The sequence below is a fragment of the Helianthus annuus genome, chromosome 10, assembly GCF_002127325.2.
Source record: "Helianthus annuus cultivar XRQ/B chromosome 10, HanXRQr2.0-SUNRISE, whole genome shotgun sequence".
NCBI classification, from domain to species: Eukaryota; Viridiplantae; Streptophyta; class Magnoliopsida; order Asterales; family Asteraceae; genus Helianthus; species Helianthus annuus.
In genome coordinates, this window is record NC_035442.2 from 85,626,104 (window position 1) to 85,644,400 (window position 18,297).

Below are 18,297 nucleotides of genomic sequence, written 5' to 3' on the forward strand. Positions count from 1 at the left end.
GAACCTAATCAAAATGTTGATATATAAATTTACCAAAGATATTTATTAAATAAGTATAACTTCTTCAATTTCTCACTCTTTGTCATTTAAACTTAAGATTCAGTTTAAGTTTTCTCACCTCCAACCGAACATTTCTAAACGGAACCCTACACGTCCGATACCCTAGATGATAAAATTTAAACGTATCTATCTATTCTAATATAATAAAGCCATTTTTGCTGATGTGTTATTTTTACATAAGCCTACCCTATATATTGACAAGTGGAACTCTCATCCTTTCATTATTTAATTAACATTTACACGTGGCAATTCATTCGTAAGTGTGTTCCACGCGTCTTTGTTGTACCCGTATGAAACCCTAATCTGGCAATTCAACTTTTCCACTCCAACCATCATCTACGGCAATCTTTTCTCTCATATATTCAAAACCCCCAATTCATCTAAACCCTAATCAAAAGTGGTGAACCTGCTTCTAGAGAGAGAAACCGATGGACGAGAAGTTGATACAGCGGCTGGAATCCGCCGTAGCAAGGTATTGACTGCTGCCCTGAAATCGAGATTCGTGATACTGATCTTGAGTTCTGGAAATCGGGAATCTTTGTTTCCTGCAAGAGATTTATGGTTTTTTTAGGGTTTATGATTTTTTTGCTTAATTATTCTTAATTTAGTTTGGGTTTTGCTTAATTATTCACTGATCAATTTGGGTATTGTTTAATTGTGCATTATATTGATTTGGGATTTTTTTAGTTTGTCAGTTCTAGGTTTTATGATTTTGTTTTTGCTTAATTATTCCCTAATCAATATGGGTTTTTGCTCAATTTGTGGTTTTTAGGGTTTATGATCTGGATTTTGCTTAATTATTTACAGACAATTCATTTAGGGTTTTCTTAATTATTCACTAATCAAATTGGGTTTTGCTCAATTATTTGTAAATCAATTTGGGTTTTCTTAATCTTGCACTAATCAATTTGGGTATTATTTAATTGTGATATATTGATCTGAGGTTTTTTAGTTATGTTAGTTCTAGGATTTATGGTTCAAACTCTTATTCCTCGTGATTTTCTTGAAATTATCTCCATCTGATAAATGATTTTTTTATTGTTATTTGTTAGTTACTTAAATGTGGTTTTTATATTTGTGTTTCTGTCATCTGGGTATGTTCTATTTGACTTATATCATTTAAGGTGTTTTAATTATTTTTATATTTGACAATTGACTTATAGCATTTAAGACCCCTGTTAATCGTCTCTATAAATATATGTACAGCTTCAATCTGGTTCGTCACGAGCCGAGCTTGGCTCACTTTCTAACCGAGCCGAGCTTGGCTCACTTTCTAACCGAGCAGAGACATCTCAGCTCACTTTCAAAACGAGCCATATCAACCAAGCTTTTTCCAAGCTCCGAGCTTTTTCCGAGCTAAAGCCGAGCTTGGCTCACTTTCTATCGATGGTATGTCAATTCGATGAAATAAGAAATGCTATGATATTTACATATTGTTTTAAATTGTTTTAAATAAACTATATAAGTGAATTGTTTTTTATAGTATTACATAACATAAAACTTTATTTTTAAATGAACAATACAAGTTATTTCTTAAATAAACTATATAAGTTAAAAATTAATTGTACGTATAATGGTTATTTATAAATTGTACGTACATGGGTTTTTTAAAAATTCAAACTATATGGATAAACCAACTAATTCCAAGAAATATGTGATCAGTTTGAATTTAAAAAAAAAAACCATATTTTTAGGGATCATTGTTTAACTTCACCTATATATAGATATGATCTGAATTGGCGTATTTTCACAAACTCGCCACCAACTCTCCTACTCCATTACTTCAAGCATGTCAACTACCACAAGCAGAGTTTCCTCTAACAAAGATTCCAGGTATGATTTCGTATTCAGTTAATCACATATATGGCATATCTATAGATCACTTAAAAATAAGAATTTACCTTCCTTTTGTTTGTCGTTATATTTGGTTTTAGTTTTATCGTTTTAGTATCATGAACATCAAGTAATCTGGGGTGTCGATTTTGATAGATTTATCGGCCCCTAACCATTCTTATTAACGTGTAATAGATCATTGGAGAATGTTGAAATCACTTTGCTCAACCAAGTTAATGCTTCAAATTCAAAGGTTGATGTCACAATTAAGGTCCGTATAATTAAGCTTTGGAAGCTACCTTCTTTCAAGATAAAAGGTGCTACACATTCAGTTGACGTAATACTTATGGATGAAGAGGTACTTTATAATATCTCATTAACTATTTTAATTTATTTTAGATTTTTTTTTTTTTTGCAACTATTCTCACTACTTATTTCATTCATTTTAGGGTACAAAGATTCAAGCCACTGTTATGGGTAACTATCTAAGCAAACATGGGAAATTCCTCGTGGAGAGAGAGTGTGTCCTAATTAAGAAATTTGAAGTTGGTGACAATGTCTCACAATATCGGCTGACAAATCATAAACATAGACTCTTTTTTGATTATGATAGCAACATGATGAGATGTAATGATGCTGTTGGATCTCCTCATGGCTTCTCATTTACTGAATTTGATCTCTTTCTTAACAATGCTCTCCCAAGTAATTTCGTTGTTGGTAAGTAGTCATAATTTTTATTCTATACGTTGCTAAAATGTTTCTTTTTTCTTCTTTTCTCTTTTTAAACCTAAAATTTTCTATTCGTGTTCTTTATAGATATAATTGGTTATTTGTATACGTATTTCGATATGTATGATCACAAAACGCAAAATGGGCAACTCAAAAAGAGAATGAACATTCAAGTTCGTGATGCTCAGTAAGATCTTCTCAACTTCCACAATTTTTGAGATATCTAAATGTCTTATTCTATTTGCTTACAATACGTTTTTCAACATTTTATGTTTTAAAATTTTGTAGGAACCGTAATATTTATGTTCAACTGTGGGAATCATTGGCTGAGAAGATGCAGAAGTTCGTGGATAAAAAACCCAACGGTGTTACTGTTTTGATATTGCAAACTGGGAAATTCACCTTTTCAGGCGGTATAATGTGTATTTTTAATGTTTTCGTTATTTTTAGAATAACGAGTTTATATTAACTATCCATTAATTACACTTTTACTGATTGTTTATTATAATTTTTCTATTTATGTATCTGTTCTGTTTAGTTGCCTTTTAAAAAATGTAAATCTACAAGTGTAGTGATGTCTCACTGTGAGTAGAATAGCATGGACCACTGGAATGATGTCTCACTGTGTTTATTATCATTTTTTTCTATTTATGTATTTTTTAGGGAAGGCATATGTTTCATCAGCTTTCCATGGAAGTACATTATTCATTAACGATGACATTGAGGAAATCATTGCTTTCAAACGCAGGTTTGATATGTTTTTTGACATAGTTATTTACTACATCTATTATTAAATACCTGTATGTTCTATATATAAATAATAATATATTTGTTTCTAAACAGTTTACTTGAGAAAGAATCTGATGACTCCGTTTCAAGCCGTCGTTTGGTGTCGTCACAATCTGTTACCAGTCTACAAGAAGAGTTTTCTAAAATTCACAATAATTCATTTTCATGAATTTTTTAGACATGTATTTATACTTATACTTTAATTATATAACAGGATGATAGTCTCAGCATGATTCCTGATGAAATTGCTGATTTGGTTGGAAAAAAGTATGCATTTAACATTGACATTTCCAACTTTAATGTCTCAAACAACTACAAGTCTTTCACTGTTAGCAACCTCACTGATGATCCCTCCATCATATCAAGGCTTGAAGCAAATCTAGAGGTTTTTCAGGTATTGTATAGATCCTAATTATATTTAACAGTTTGTTAATGATCTATTTTAATTATTTAACATTTCAGTTTTTATATACAATTTAGGTTAACCCATCAGACTCCATGAATTCCAAATCCATTGAATTTGAATCCCAAGATACTGTCAATTTCAAGGTATAGTCTTTTATCGGTTAAAAATAGATATCTTTCAACTTTTTTTTTAAATTAATCCTTTATTGTAACAAAATTTCTTTCGTTTGTTTATTTAGGATACTATATCATCCACGAGCGACAATGTTACTCCCACGTCACTTATTGTTACAAGTAATGCGAGAACTTTGTTGGATGATGGAGGTGTTAAGAAAAACACCACTCACTCGGAATTGAAGCGTAATCTGTCTGAGGTTTATGAGATTGATGATTCTCCTAAACAGTCGGCAACTAAACCCCCTCCTAAATCTGTTGAAGGTGCGAAAGGAACTTCCAATGCAACCCTCCTGATTCCAAAGAAGGAAAAAGAATGATATTTATCCGAATTTGAAAGAATCATCTTTTCGTCTTTTTATAAACTATTTATTTATTTGGATTTGGTATTTTATTATCATTAAGAACTAAGTACTTGAGTATTTGTATTTGCTTGGTTTAATGTTATTTCCTTTGTTTGAACTTAAGTTTTTTTTGGTTGATCATCTTATTTTATTATCAAGTACATGTTGGATTTTTTTCTAATTTTTATTATTTTATATATTTTATAATTGTACTTAAGTAAATATTTATTAATTTGCAAAACGAGATTCTATCATTACTTATCAACTATTTATTGTTATTTTAATATTACAAATATAAATCTAATTGCGTGTTTTTAGAAACTAAAAATATTTAAGTCGACTCATTTTTTGTCAAGAGTTTTGAAAACACCAACTATTTACCAATCAATAAGAGTATGATTATTTACCATTTAAAGTATCAACATTGGCATAAATTGAATATACGTTTGTTTATTTCATATACACTTTTAAATTAGTTAAATGTTAATTATTGACATTTGTTAAACTTTTACTAGATTTTAGACATTTGACTACCAAAATGGATAACAATGACGTTTAATATAAATCGTTTTATTTATTAGACTAACAATCAATTTCATTTTAAAACCTTATTACAGCTCCAACAATGATGGATGCCTATATCTTTTGTAAAGAGAGGCGAAAAATGAGGAGACTTTATCTGGATAGAAAAAGATCAAGGGACCTCTCGCTTGCGGAACCCGTCCATATTGCACAAAGCTTTACATCTGTTACAATGCCTGAAAATAGTAAATGTAAGAATTTAAATTGTACTACTGTATAACAATACGTATAACATATTAATCAATTGTTTATGCATTTTTTAATAAAGCAATGGCCGCTAGCGTTTTTAAAGAGAGGCGAAAGATAAGGAAAATCTATTTGGATAGCAAGAGATCCAAGGAGACTTCTTTTTCACAAAGTTTTCATGTTTCAGCAACCCCTGGATTTGTTCAAATAACTGAAAACAATAATTGTGAGTATGACATTTACACTACTCTTTTACAATTAAATGTTTCAGCAACCCCTCCATCTATTATTTTTTTGCAGTTCAACAGAGTATTTTACAATCAACAAAATATTCTAGAAATGGTTCGAATTGCAAAGTAAATATCACGAATCATACACCTTCACCTGTTATTTGTACTAATGAAACCTTTCTAAGTCCATTGGCTGACATAAGAAGAGGTACACTTTATAATTCATTTTTTAATATCTTCATGTATCTTCTAAAATTAATTACTTAACAATTTTATTGATATACTTTGCTATTTTTGTTACTATATTTATTTTGGTACAGTTTCAAATACGGACATGCCCAGTGCATATAGCAAACAAATGCGTCAATTGAGGAAAATTTATCTAGATAACAAAAGATCTAAGAATTTTTCTATCGCACAACCCGTTGATGTTTCAACTATTAATTCATCTCGCATACTCGCTGGAAACTCAAATCGTAACAATTGTGTTTTAACTGCTATTTTTATGAACTCATACATTATAAAATTAAATAAATGATTAACATTTTTTTTCTTTGCAGTTGGTAGCGGAAACATTCAATCATCAATTAGCTCAAGACATGTTTCTAAATGCAAAGAAAATAACATAAAAGATACATCTTATTCATGTCCTAAAACACATTCACAAGTTGTTGCCACTAATGCAGTGGTTAGAAGTCCATTGTCGGATATTACAAAAGGTCTACTTTTATAATTCAAAACCCTATCCCTACAACCTTCCATATACGTAATCAATATATAATTAGATTTTTTTTTTTTTTTTTGCAGATATGTCTAACTACACTAATAATAATACTACACCTTCATCAGATACTAGACATGTTTCTAAATTTAAAGAAAATATCATCCAAGATAGATGTTATCCAAGCCTTAAAACACCTACACAAGTTGTTTCTACCAATCAAAGCATTATAAGTCCAATGGGCATTATGAGTGGTATATTTTATAACTGAAAAACCCTACTTTTAAATTGAGTTCCCGATTTATTTGAATTCATAATGCTGATTTTGTTTGTTATTTGCAGAGATGCCTAATTACAACAAAAACAATACTCGACCGTCATCAAATACAAGAAGAATGTCTACCCGGTCTACTTCGATCACCATCAACCGTACATGTTTGTCATCTCATCAAACTCCTAATGGTAAATAATTAATATTAACAAGTACCTATTAAGAAGTTGTATTATTTATAAGCATAAGTTTCGATGCTAATTAATTATTATTTTTTTTTTTTGCAGTTTTAAATAAGGATATGGACCATTCCATGGCTTCACAACGTAGACTATACAGAAAAAATTATTTGGATACTAGAAAGTGTAAGGATTTGTGCTTTCCTGAACTTCGTCAACCAGAAGTTATAACAAATGAATTTGCAGGCGTATCAAAAGGTTTAAGTCTTATAGCATTATCTATACTGTTTCCGTATTTACTTCATTTTTTAATGTTATCAAATTATACTTATTAATATTCACTTTTTCTATATATTTTTTAAATAGATTACCTTGATCACGGTGATCAGATTGTTATATGTAAGATATGTCAAGCAATATTATGGAAAGATGAGGCTGCTAGAGGGAAATCAAAAGATCGTGTTAACACAAGTTATTCAGTATGTTGTGGAAATGGTAAAGTAGAGCTTCCTCCATTTAAGGAACCCCCACAACAATATAAGAATCTTTATAACGGGTTGGATTCTAAAAGCAAGTATTTTTTGAAGAACATTAGACGCTATAACTCGATGTTTTCATTTACGTCCATGGGTGGAAAGGTTGATCATTCTGTTAATAAAGGAAAAGGTCCTTTTGTATTTAGACTTGGTGGTCAAAATTGCCATTATATTGGAAGTCTTTTACCTGAAGATGGATCTAAACCAAAGTTCTGTCAGTTATATATATATGATACTGATAACGAACTTTCTAACAGACAAGCGGTTCTTGGGTATGTATTTAATTGTATGCTTATATGTTATTTATAACATTGTTATACTATTATAAAACTAAAAGACTAACAATCAGTTTATATTTTCTTACTTGTACAGTGATACTAACAAAGCTTCTTCATCAACCACCGATCAAGTAGACCTTCAAATTATTGAATATCTAAAGAAAATGTTAGATTCGGAGAATGTTTTGGTGAAAAATTACCGTATGGTAAGAGATTCTTTCAAAGAAAATCCTCATTTGAATTTAAGGTTACGTCTCAATGGAAAGAGAGAAAAAGATGGGAGGACATACAATTTACCAACCGCTTCAGAAGTAGCTGCTTTAATTGTTGGTGATATTGGTCATTCAATTGAAAACCGAGATATTGTTGTAGAAACCAAAGAAGGTAATCTAAAACATATTAGTGAGCTACATCCTTCTTATCTTGCTCTTCAATATCCTTTGTTGTTTCCTTATGGTGAAGATTGTTATAGAGTTGACATCCTTCATAAGGGTCTTATTGCTTCCACAACAAATAAACGAAAAACTTGTAGCATGCGCGAGTTCTTTGCTTACAGGATCCAAGATAGGGTTGGTGTTTTCTCACTAATCCATAATTCTAGACGGCTTTTTCAACAATTCTTAGTGGATGCGTACACCATGATTGAAGCTGAAAGACTAAATTACATACGTTTTCAACAAAAGTCTCTAAGATCTGAAACTTATGAGAATTTAAAAAAATTGCGTAACCGTGGTAATACAGACCTATCTAAGACAGGAAAAAAGTGTATCTTACCTTCTTCATTTACTGGTGGTTCCCGTTACATGATGCAAAATTATTTGGATGCTATGTCTATTTGTAAGTGGTTTGGATATCCAGATATTTTTATAACAATCACATGTAATCCTAAGTGGCCTGAGGTGAAGAGGTTTCTTAAAGACAAAACCATCAATCCTGAAGATAGACCTGATATCCTTTGCCGATTGTTTAAAGTAAAATTAGATTCGTTGATTAAAGACTTAAAGGACAAGTCACTACTTGGCAAAGTTTCAGCAGGTATGTTCCCACTTATTAACATAAGTTACATTTTTATGAAAAATATATTATGTTAAGTAAATAATAACAACTAATATTTACTATTTTGTTTAATTATTTTGCAGTTGTTTATACGGTGGAGTTTCAGAAGCGTGGATTGCCACATGCGCATATATGTTTGTTTATGGATCCTGCTCACAAGTTTCCAACAGTTGAACACATTGATCCACTAATTTCTGCTGAAATTCCAGACAAAAATGAAGACATGGAATTGTACACACTTGTCGGTGATTATATGATACATGGACCATGTGGCAGCCATAACATCAACTGTCCATGCATGGTTAATAAAAGGTGTTCAAAAAAATTTCCAAAACAATTCCGTGATCACACGTCTATTGATGGAAGTGGATTTCCTATATACAGAAGACGAGATAATGGAGCTTTTGTCGAAAAGTCTGGTGTCAAGCTAGATAATAGAAGCGTTGTGCCGTACAACAAAACCCTATTGAAAAAATATCAGGCCCATATTAATGTTGAGTGGTGTAATCAGGTCGGATCTATTAAATATCTATTCAAATATATCAACAAAGGTCCTGATAAGGTTACAGTTGCTTTTGATGATGGTAATGGAGAAGATGACGATGATCCACCGGTTGATGAAATTAAAAAATATTATGATTGTAGATATGTGTCTGCGTGTGAGGCTTCATGGCGTATATTTCGATATGATATTCATTACAGGTACCCATCTGTTATTCGACTACCTTTCCATCTTCCAAACCAACAAAATGTTGTATATGGTGTGGATGATTATCTCGAAAATGTTCTTAACAATCCATCAGTGGCTTCTTCAATGTTTTTGTCTTGGATGGAGTGCAACAAACATAACGAGCTTGCACGAACACTTACATATGTTGAATTTCCGACTGAGTTTGTTTGGAAATCAAGCGAAAGATGTTGGCAAGCTAGGCAGACTGCAAAATCAATTGGTCGCATTCATTCTGTTTGTCCAGCTCTTGGCGAGGCTTATTTTTTAAGGATTCTCTTAAATAAGGTTAAAGGTCCAACATGCTTTGATGACATTCTTACGGTAAATGGACGTAAATTTAAGACATTTAGAGAAGCGTGTTATGCTAGAGGATTGTTAGATGATGACAAAGAGTATATTGAAGCTATTCAAGAAGCAAGTATTACAGGTTTGCCAAATTATATACGTTCTTTGTTTGTCATCATGTTGATGTCTAATACCATTTCAAGGCCAGAACATGTATGGCAAAAAACATGGCAAATTTTAGCAGAAGGGATCCTTTATAGACAACGTCAAATTATAGGCGTTGAAGGTATTAGTCCTGTTTATTTATAGCTATTATAATTTTTGTTATTTATAAGTTATTACTTTATAATTTTGCATATTTGTTTTTCAGATGTACACTTTGATGATGAACAGATAAAAAACTTTACTTTGTGCGAGATTGAGAAAATTTTAAATCGCAATAATTCCACCTTAAGAAATTGGAGTACAATGCCTTATCCTGACTTTGACTCTGCCGATTCTTTGGATAATCGATTAATTCTTGAGGAGTTGGATTATGATAAGAACAAACAGAAGAAGGAGTTTGATAGCCTTTTTTCTTCGTTAACTGATGAGCAAAGGTGCGTTTTCAATGATATAATTAAAGCGGTTGAAGAAGACAAAGGTGGTGTTTTTTTTGTCTACGGATACGGAGGAACGGGTAAAACTTTTCTTTGGAAAACATTATCTACGTCGCTTCGATCAAAAGGAAAGATTGTTTTGAATGTTGCTTCAAGTGGGATTGCTTCTTTGTTGCTTACCGGAGGTAGGACAGCACATTCTCGGTTTCTAATTCCAATAAACCTAAATGAGGATTCAGTTTGTCATATAAAGCCAAATAGCGACGAATCTGCTTTATTAAAGAAAACATCCTTGATAATATGGGATGAAGCACCTATGGTGCACAGGCATGGTTTTGAAGCTTTTGATAAGACTTTGAAAGACATATTGTCATCTGATGATTCTAGCAATGGTCAACAACCTTTTGGAGGTAAAACGATTGTGTTTGGTGGAGATTTCCGACAAATTCTTCCGGTAATTCCAAGTGGTAGTAGACAAGATATTGTTAATGCTTCTCTAAGTTCTTCTTACATTTGGAATAGTTGTAAAGTACTTAGGTTAACCAAAAACATGCGGTTAACTGTTGGAGGTGAGTTACATGATGTTGAACAAACAAAGGTCTTTGCACAATGGTTGTTGGACTTAGGTGAAGGGAACATAGGTGGCTCCAACGATGGTGAGGCAATTATAGAAATACCTGATGATCTTCTTATTATGGATTCAAATGATCCTGTTTCTGATCTTATCGACTTCGTTTATCCTTCAATTATTCAAAATTTCAATGTTGCAACATTTTTCCAAGAAAGAGCTATTCTTGCACCAACTAATGAAGTTGTAGACGAAATTAATGATCGATTGCTATCTTTAATTCCCGGAGACGGAAAGGAATACCTGAGTTCCGACAGTATTTGCGAGTCTGAGAATCTACAGAAGGGTTTTGATCAAAGGTTATATTCACCGGATGTACTAAACGGACTTAAAATTTCAGGTTTGCCACATCACCGATTAGTACTAAAAGTGGGAGTTCCTATCATGTTATTACGAAACATTGATCAAAGAAATGGATTATGTAACGGGACTCGACTCAAAGTCTTAATGCTAGGATCGCGTGTTATAGAAGCTGAAGTAATATCTGGAAGTAATATAGGCAAGCGGACTTTCATTCCTAGAATTGCTTTAACACCATCAGACAAGAAGATTCCATTTAAGTTTAAAAGAAGACAATTTCCTATTGTTGTATGCTTTGCCATGACGATAAATAAAAGTCAAGGTCAATCGTTATCCAAAGTAGGTCTTTTTCTCAGACAACCAGTCTTTTCTCATGGTCAGCTTTACGTCGCTTTGTCTAGAGTTAAAAGCAGAGATGGACTCAAACTCGTAATTGTTGATAAAGATGGTCAACTTACGAATACGACACTGAATGTTGTATATAAAGAAGTTTTTAGAGATCTGTAATTTGTATTTGTGTCTATAGATTTCATAGTTGTGATAGTAAATATGATATGTAATTATAAATAAAGAATTTGCAATTATGATATGTATTTATTTTTTTTTATAACTTTCTATTTCAGTTTTTCATGTTACCCAACCCCGTGTACCACACGGGTTTTAACCTAGTATCGTATATGAATGATATTAGTAATTTTTTCCATAGTTATAAAAAGAGAGGAAAGTAGTGAACTGAAGGTTTCTGATTAATTATATTTGATGAGGATCCTTTACAGACATAGATAGGCAAAATGGAGACAATCGCCGTCCAACGTCCATACATGCATTTAATTCATCATCATTATTATACTGACATTCCTTTTCTCTCTCCATATTGACCTTTTTCTTCTATAAAGAAAACCCTCATTACTCAAACCATGCCATGGCGTCTAACTACAAACCCCCCTTGAATCCCAATGCTTCACCTTACCTTCCTAATCGCTCCTTGTACCTATACCACCCACACCCCAATCATCATTCACCACCCATCTACCCATACAACACCCATCTTCAACCATTTCCGACCACTCTCCCACGGTTCTCGCTCACCCCTGTTCCCTCGGGGCCCCGAATCCCCAAAACCCGCCGGCGGAAGGAAATGAAGTGGGTTCCGGTGGATAACAAAGTTCTAGGGTTAGGGTTTGAAGAAACCAGATGGAAGAACAGTCGTCGAGGGTTTCACAAGCTTCTGCCTTTAGAACCACAAACCACATCTTTGATGATCAAAAATGTTCCAAATAGATATACGTACGTAATTATTTAACTCTTCATTTATGACAGCTTTTAGTTTACATTTAATGTTTGTTGTTTTCTTAAAATGGGAATGTGTTTTGGTTTTGGTTTGAATAAAGTTGTTTATTTTGCAGTCGGAAGTTACTGGTCCAGACTCTTGATAATCATTGTAAACTTGAGAACAGGAAGCTCGGTGGTAACAAGTCTGCTTATGATTTTGTTTACCTGCCGATTGATTTCAAGTAAGTTATCTATAGACATTAAACTCACTGTGTGTTTGTTGGTTTAACTGTGTGTATGTGTCGCAGGCGCCGAAGGAACGCTGGGTTTGCGTTTGTGAACTTCACAAACCCTGAGGCGGCGTTTAGGTTTCGCGATGCGTTTCATGGCAGACATTGGAATCTGTTTGAGAGTTCGAAGGTTGCTGAGATTACAAGAGCAAGGATTCAGGTACGTACTTTTTTAATCATATTTATGATAATAATAATAATAATGGGGGTTTTGTTTTATTAATTAATTTTTACTTTCTTTCATTCAGGGTAAGGCAGCTTTGATTAATAACTGCAAAGGTATGGATTTTAGCTATGGTTCGGAGGAAGACATGCCGGTGTGGTTTGCACCGGCGAGAGATGGATCAGATGATCAGGTTAGGTCCAAAATGTTTGTGGTGGGGAAGTTTTCTTGGGCTAAAATGAAATTTGGGAATTAGGTCATCACACGTGTGTGTGTGTGTATGTTGTTTAGTATGTGCAAATAGTAGGGTGGTGGATTTGAGCACCTGAACCAGGGGCGCAGGGTGTTGTGGTCCACCACTTGATTGTGTGTTTGTTGGTCAAATGATAATATGAGATTTGGTGTTTAACATAGACTATTTGGAGATGAGAATGGCTAGCTCTTTCTACTAAATATTTAATTCTTGCTATGACTGGCTTGTCATTTATTTAATAATTATTGGTTCATATACAATAGGGTGCTCATATACTGTAATACAACCAATTTTGAAAACTCACCTATAAAAACTATGTTTGGATTTTAATTAGAACGTTGACAACCACAGGTAACTCATATTTGGAGATTCTATAATTTGATCATGACAAACTTTATGATTTAGACACACTCAATCTGATCACACCTTTGTAATTTCAAATCATCAATTTGATCAGGCGGTCGCCTTTCTGATTCAAGTCAATTTGAATGTGCCTTTTTGATCAATTACACCTTGTGTGATTCAATAACTTCATGTACTCTTTTCGAGAATTTTGTTGAATTTATATTTGCTACAGGTGGTAGGTTGTCCAGGTACCAATTAAATATTTAAACTCACCTTTGCCTTTTGGATCATAGCTAATATCACTTGGACATGATAGTTATGCGTGAATATTGTAGGATTATGTTATATGGACAAATTGTATAATTCAAGAACAATGAGACCATGATCGACAAGTTGTAGAATTATAGCGACTTCATAACACTGGAAAAAATAAGCAAGACTCCATGTAGATTATAGAGCCAACGTCCAAACTACATCATACTTGAACATGATATTAGTTTTAAGATGTACAATAAATAAGATGCGAATCCATGTGAGAAATTGAAGGTATAGGAACCCTTGCCTTGCCTAAAGATTATCTCCTTAAGGCCAGAGGGTATGGTGCCCATTCTCTTTTGGAGGATGATATGCCACGTAGGTGTCACATCATAGTCCTCCCAAGAATGGTCCATCCCACAAAACTAGTGGAATTAGGGGTCCTAGATGATCCTACCTCACCACTTTTTTATATATTTTTTTAAACGGTCATAAATCAAAGCGCCCCCACCAATTTTTGTCTTTACTTGGACCATCCCGAACGTCTCAACCTCGCTGGTGAGGACGACGACGGGTAGGCCGGCACGGTGTGCGGACCGTCGCCGGTCCTCGACGCCTTGGGGACGTACCACATACCGCATACCCTAATTATCTTACAATGAAACATATACCTTGATTCAGATACTTCCAAATCAAGCTTAACTATATGTCTACATTCCTTTCAAAAAAAAAAAAAAAACTATATGTCTACATGTCTTCATAATATTTTATTTAGATGCAAAATGAGAATCAAAAGGAGATCATAACTTAATCAGCGGTATATGATGAGGCATGAATTCTTGTAACAATTAACAACCCTTTTTATCTAGGCATAGAATAGATAGAAATTATTATTTTTATTAAAGTGATTTATCAACGTCTATGGTTATTAAAAATAAGTTAAGTTAGTAAAAAAAAATAGAACATAAATACATATATTTTATCAATTTGTAACATTCAAAAAATATTCTTAAGTAATAAATACAGAGTGTTAATATTCACACATCTCTCTCATCTATCTCTCGAGAAAGAGTAAAAAAGGATGTTGGAATAAGATTTAAGGGTGTGAAAATAAGGGGAGCCTTGAATATAACTAGAAAAACAAAGAGGACCTAATTAGGGTTGTAATCGAACCGAGTAGACATGAACAAGACCATGTTCGTGTTTGTTCGTTAAGGAAATTAACATATTCGCGAACTGTTCACGAACGCATACCGAACATAAGTTTATGTTTGTGTTTGTGTTTGTTCATTAAGGAAATTCAGTTGTTCATGAACAGTTCGTGAACATCGGTCTCGAACACCAACGAACGCAGACGAATAAAAATGAATGTAAACAAACATTTAACTTGAAAATAAAAGAATATAAAGATATTTAATCTTAAACATTGGAAATAAGTAGTTAAATGCAACCATCAAGTTATTAAATCAAAACACAAGAAGTCTACTACAACCATCAAACGATAAATCAAGTTTAACTAACTTAGACATAACTATTCAAAGTTTAACTAAATTAGACATAATCATCCAAAAATATGTCCTTGAGTGTCCAAATAACTTAGACAAAGTTTCAAGTTTTCAATATGTTTAAATAAAAGGTTTATTATTTATTATTCTTTTTATATAATCAAACGAACACGAACGAACGTAACAGAACATATTACCAAACGTTCACGAACGCAGTCGTACAAACAAGACCATTGTTCGTGTTCGTTCGCTAAGCTAACTGAACGATTTTTTTTGTTTGCGTTCGTTCGTTAAACTAATCGAACGAACATAAATGAACTTCCCGCCGAACGGTTCACGAACTGTTCGCTGAACATTCGGTTCATTTACAATCCTAGACCTAATGCCTCATCCCTTCCTAGGGATTTGAATCTTCAACACAAGTTGAGTTTTTGTTTCTCTTAAATATTGTTGTTAAAAAAATATTTACCAAAATAGTGTTGTTGAGAAAATATTTATTAAAATAGTGTTTGAAATTGTACTTGCTTCTCTATTATCTTATTGGATTACTCCAATTCATTAGATAATTTTTCGTTTAATCATGGTATTAGGTCTATAACCTAACTTATTTTTTTGAGTTTTCATATAATAGTGTTGCTGGAAAGAAATATTTACTAAAATAGTATTGTTAAAGAAATATTTACTAAAATAGTATTTGTATAAATTTATTTGTTTCTTTTTCAAAATAGTGTTGGTAAAATAAGAATCAGATAAATCGAATTCATTAATTAATTATTGATAATCATGTTTCAAAAAGTTGTTTTTAATATTTATATAATCAAACCTACTTTAAAAAAAAAACTTACTTTAAAAAATGTAAAAATCTGTAAATCTATATTACTGTATAAAACATTTCTTATGTACAAAATGGTAAATTCTCATTAAATTTTAAAATAACATATGAAGGGTTAATTTTTTGTCATTATCTTCCATTCATACCCCTCTTCCTTGATCAATGACATTTATGTTTAATAAATCTATACTATATATTAGATTATTGATAAATAATAAAAAAAAATAAGCTTATAGATAATAAGCTCATCACATTCATTAAAAACATATATTGAGTGAACCAAGACCATTATTTATAAATAATAAAAAATAAGCTAAAGGACTAAGCAGTGGACCAAAATTAATCAAATCTCCGCCGCAACGCGCGGGTTTCCCACTAGATAAAAAATGTTGCAGTATACTATATAATGTTTATCATAAGTGTTTCTCGTGCGTTTTAGCCGCAAAGCGCGAGTGCTTTTATATATACGCACACAATGTATATACGATTTTTTAATGTATGTAGGTTTGAATGATGTTTTGGTCGACTTCGTTGTAACGCACGGGTTCCCCACTAGTTATAATAAAAGGCTCAAACTATTGGCACAACCTTGGTGCCTATTTGCATACTTTAGGGTTTATGTACGCCACATACAAGTCTGTACGTGGCGTATAGGATTGCATCAAAATCAATGTTGGTGTCAGTTCTGGTCTAGCTACTCTTATACGCCGCGTATAGACCTATACGGGGAGTGTATGACCCCTTGTATAAGTGTAGAATAAGACTCCTAGCCCGTATATGACTCGTATAAGCCTATGTGAGGAGTATAAGGGTTTTTTTTTAAATAAACATTTTATTCAATACTAATTATCTTAGCAAAGTTTTATAAAAAAGTAAGTATTCTTGTTTAAATAAATAAAAAATAAGTATTTTTACAAACATTATTATACAATATTAATCATGTTTATACGATACTACACCTATCGTTAGGGCTGTAAATGAACCGAACGTGCAACGAACAGTTCGTGAAACGTTCGGCGGGAAGTTTGCTTATGTAATAAACGAACGAACATGAACAAGAAATTTCATTCGATTAGTTAAATGAACGAACATGAACAAAGGTTTCCTTCGTTCAATTGTGTTCATGAACGTTCCGTAAGGTGTTCCTGAACATTCGTTCATTTGCATTCGTTATGTTCGTTTTTTGTGTTTTAATCAAGATTTTTGTACTTTCATATATTTTATCTATGATTTTTATATTATTTAACTTTTATTTATTTTATTACCCTAACAATTAAATTATTAAACCTTATTTCCACCTTGTTTATGCACCATTCTTCTTTCCTTTCTCATTATTTACATTTAGGGTTGTAAACGAACCGAGCGAACACAAATTTCCACCTTGTTTATGCACCACCCCCCTTTCCTTTCTCATTATTTACATTTAGTGTTGTAAACGAACCGAACAAACACAAACGAAGCCTTGTTCGTGTTCGTTCGTTAAGGAAATAAATGTGTTCACGAACGGTTCATGAACACTTACCGAACGCGATTTTATGTTCGTGTTCGTTCATTAAAGAAATGAGTGTGTTCACGAACGGTTCACGAACTCAAATAAATTTAGCGAACACAGCGAAGACTATAGGTGGATGGCCAAGATAGTAGCACTGGAACTTGAAGCTCTAATTATGGAACGGATGTTGATTGTATTCGTTAAATTTATTTGAGTCTTTCGCCGTGTTCACGAAATTTATTTGAGTTCATGAACCGTTCGTGAACACACTCATTTCTTTAATGAACGAACACGAACATAAAATCCCGTTCGGTAAGTGTTCATGAACCGTTCGTGAACACATTTATTTCCTTAAAGAAAGAACACGAACAAGGCTTCGTTTGTGTTCGTTCGATTCGTTTATAACCCTACCTATCGTATAGGTGTAGGTCCCTTATTGGCCTTGAATAAGTCTATAAGGTTGATATCGTATCGTATCGTATAGTGTAGTATAAGTCTATAGGCCTATAGGTGTACGTGTCGTGTGGTGTCGTATAGTGTAGTCTTAAGTATAGTAGAGTAGAATAGAAGTAGGAGTAGGAGTAGAGAGTAGGAGAGTAGAGTAGAGTATTGGCCTCCTATATGGGACCTATACTACAATTATACAATACGATGTTGTAGTATAGTATACTATAATACACATATAGGCCTATACGTGACTTATACGAGACTTATGTTATACTATACGATATGATACGATACTACACTATACGATAAGATATGATACTATACTATACCTGTAGTCCTATTCGGGACCTATTCTACACTATATGATACGATACTACATCCATAGGCCTATACAAGACCTATACGAGATTTATACTATATGATACGATGCTTAAAGATGTTTTTTAAGGTACTTGTTATAGAACTTTATTAAACGAAAAATATTGTATAAAAACGTAATTAAGAGTTTGGAGATTATAATTTCTAATC

General features: G+C 32.7%; 4 protein-coding genes across 6 annotated transcripts; all 4 read left to right on the forward strand.

The window, feature by feature from the left end:
- The first annotated feature begins 321 nt into the window (after nucleotides 1–321).
- Nucleotides 322–4,457, forward strand: LOC110885306. 3 transcript variants are annotated; one of them, XM_022132984.2, is made up of 12 exons: nucleotides 322–532; nucleotides 1,267–1,449; nucleotides 1,785–1,893; nucleotides 2,089–2,251; nucleotides 2,343–2,610; nucleotides 2,710–2,809; nucleotides 2,911–3,035; nucleotides 3,286–3,370; nucleotides 3,466–3,546; nucleotides 3,626–3,805; nucleotides 3,892–3,960; nucleotides 4,056–4,457. In XM_022132984.2, exons 3-10 carry the CDS (start codon nucleotides 1,850–1,852, stop codon nucleotides 3,642–3,644), a joined length of 885 nt encoding a protein of 294 aa, XP_021988676.1. In that variant the 5' UTR covers nucleotides 322–532; nucleotides 1,267–1,449; nucleotides 1,785–1,849; the 3' UTR covers nucleotides 3,645–3,805; nucleotides 3,892–3,960; nucleotides 4,056–4,457. The 3 variants fall into 3 exon arrangements, with proteins under 3 accessions (XP_021988676.1, XP_021988675.1, XP_021988674.1); XM_022132982.2 differs by having other exon boundaries at nucleotides 323–532; nucleotides 3,466–3,805; XM_022132983.2 differs by lacking the exon at nucleotides 1,267–1,449 and having other exon boundaries at nucleotides 3,466–3,805.
- Nucleotides 4,458–5,666: 1,209 nt separating this feature from the next.
- Nucleotides 5,667–6,523, forward strand: LOC118482651. The gene is made up of 4 exons (XM_035978230.1): nucleotides 5,667–5,808; nucleotides 5,893–6,051; nucleotides 6,140–6,307; nucleotides 6,396–6,523. Exons 1-4 carry the CDS (start codon nucleotides 5,667–5,669, stop codon nucleotides 6,521–6,523), a joined length of 597 nt encoding a protein of 198 aa, XP_035834123.1.
- A 94-nt stretch (nucleotides 6,524–6,617) lies between these two features.
- On the forward strand, nucleotides 6,618–11,447 carry LOC110882108. The gene is made up of 5 exons (XM_022130197.2): nucleotides 6,618–6,761; nucleotides 6,870–7,311; nucleotides 7,412–8,352; nucleotides 8,457–9,674; nucleotides 9,759–11,447. Exons 1-5 carry the CDS (start codon nucleotides 6,626–6,628, stop codon nucleotides 11,420–11,422), a joined length of 4,401 nt encoding a protein of 1,466 aa, XP_021985889.2. The 5' UTR covers nucleotides 6,618–6,625; the 3' UTR covers nucleotides 11,423–11,447.
- A 606-nt stretch (nucleotides 11,448–12,053) lies between these two features.
- On the forward strand, nucleotides 12,054–13,056 carry LOC110882062 (protein terminal ear1 homolog). The gene is made up of 4 exons (XM_022130162.2): nucleotides 12,054–12,202; nucleotides 12,322–12,429; nucleotides 12,496–12,637; nucleotides 12,726–13,056. The coding sequence occupies exons 1-4, from the start codon at nucleotides 12,054–12,056 to the stop codon at nucleotides 12,894–12,896; spliced, it is 570 nt and encodes a 189-aa protein (XP_021985854.1). The 3' UTR covers nucleotides 12,897–13,056.
- Nucleotides 13,057–18,297: the final 5,241 nt, after the last annotated feature.

Coding starts and splice junctions, on each gene's coding strand:
- LOC110885306 (XM_022132983.2), top strand. CDS start 1,850: ATGTCAACTACCACAAGCAGAGTTTCCTCTAACAAAGATTCCAG. Junction 2,611..2,709: donor CCCAAGTAATTTCGTTGTTG/GTAAGTAGTCAT, acceptor TGTTCTTTATAG/ATATAATTGGTTATTTGTAT. Junction 2,810..2,910: donor ATTCAAGTTCGTGATGCTCA/GTAAGATCTTCT, acceptor AAAATTTTGTAG/GAACCGTAATATTTATGTTC.
- LOC118482651 (XM_035978230.1), top strand. CDS start 5,667: ATGCCCAGTGCATATAGCAAACAAATGCGTCAATTGAGGAAAATTTAT. Junction 5,809..5,892: donor ACTCGCTGGAAACTCAAATC/GTAACAATTGTG, acceptor TTTTCTTTGCAG/TTGGTAGCGGAAACATTCAA. Junction 6,052..6,139: donor ATTGTCGGATATTACAAAAG/GTCTACTTTTAT, acceptor TTTTTTTTGCAG/ATATGTCTAACTACACTAAT.
- LOC110882108 (XM_022130197.2), top strand. CDS start 6,626: ATGGACCATTCCATGGCTTCACAACGTAGACTATACAGAAAAAATTAT. Junction 7,312..7,411: donor AACAGACAAGCGGTTCTTGG/GTATGTATTTAA, acceptor TTACTTGTACAG/TGATACTAACAAAGCTTCTT. Junction 8,353..8,456: donor ACTTGGCAAAGTTTCAGCAG/GTATGTTCCCAC, acceptor ATTATTTTGCAG/TTGTTTATACGGTGGAGTTT.
- LOC110882062 (XM_022130162.2), top strand. CDS start 12,054: ATGAAGTGGGTTCCGGTGGATAACAAAGTTCTAGGGTTAGGGTTTGAA. Junction 12,203..12,321: donor AATGTTCCAAATAGATATAC/GTACGTAATTAT, acceptor TTTATTTTGCAG/TCGGAAGTTACTGGTCCAGA. Junction 12,638..12,725: donor TTACAAGAGCAAGGATTCAG/GTACGTACTTTT, acceptor TCTTTCATTCAG/GGTAAGGCAGCTTTGATTAA.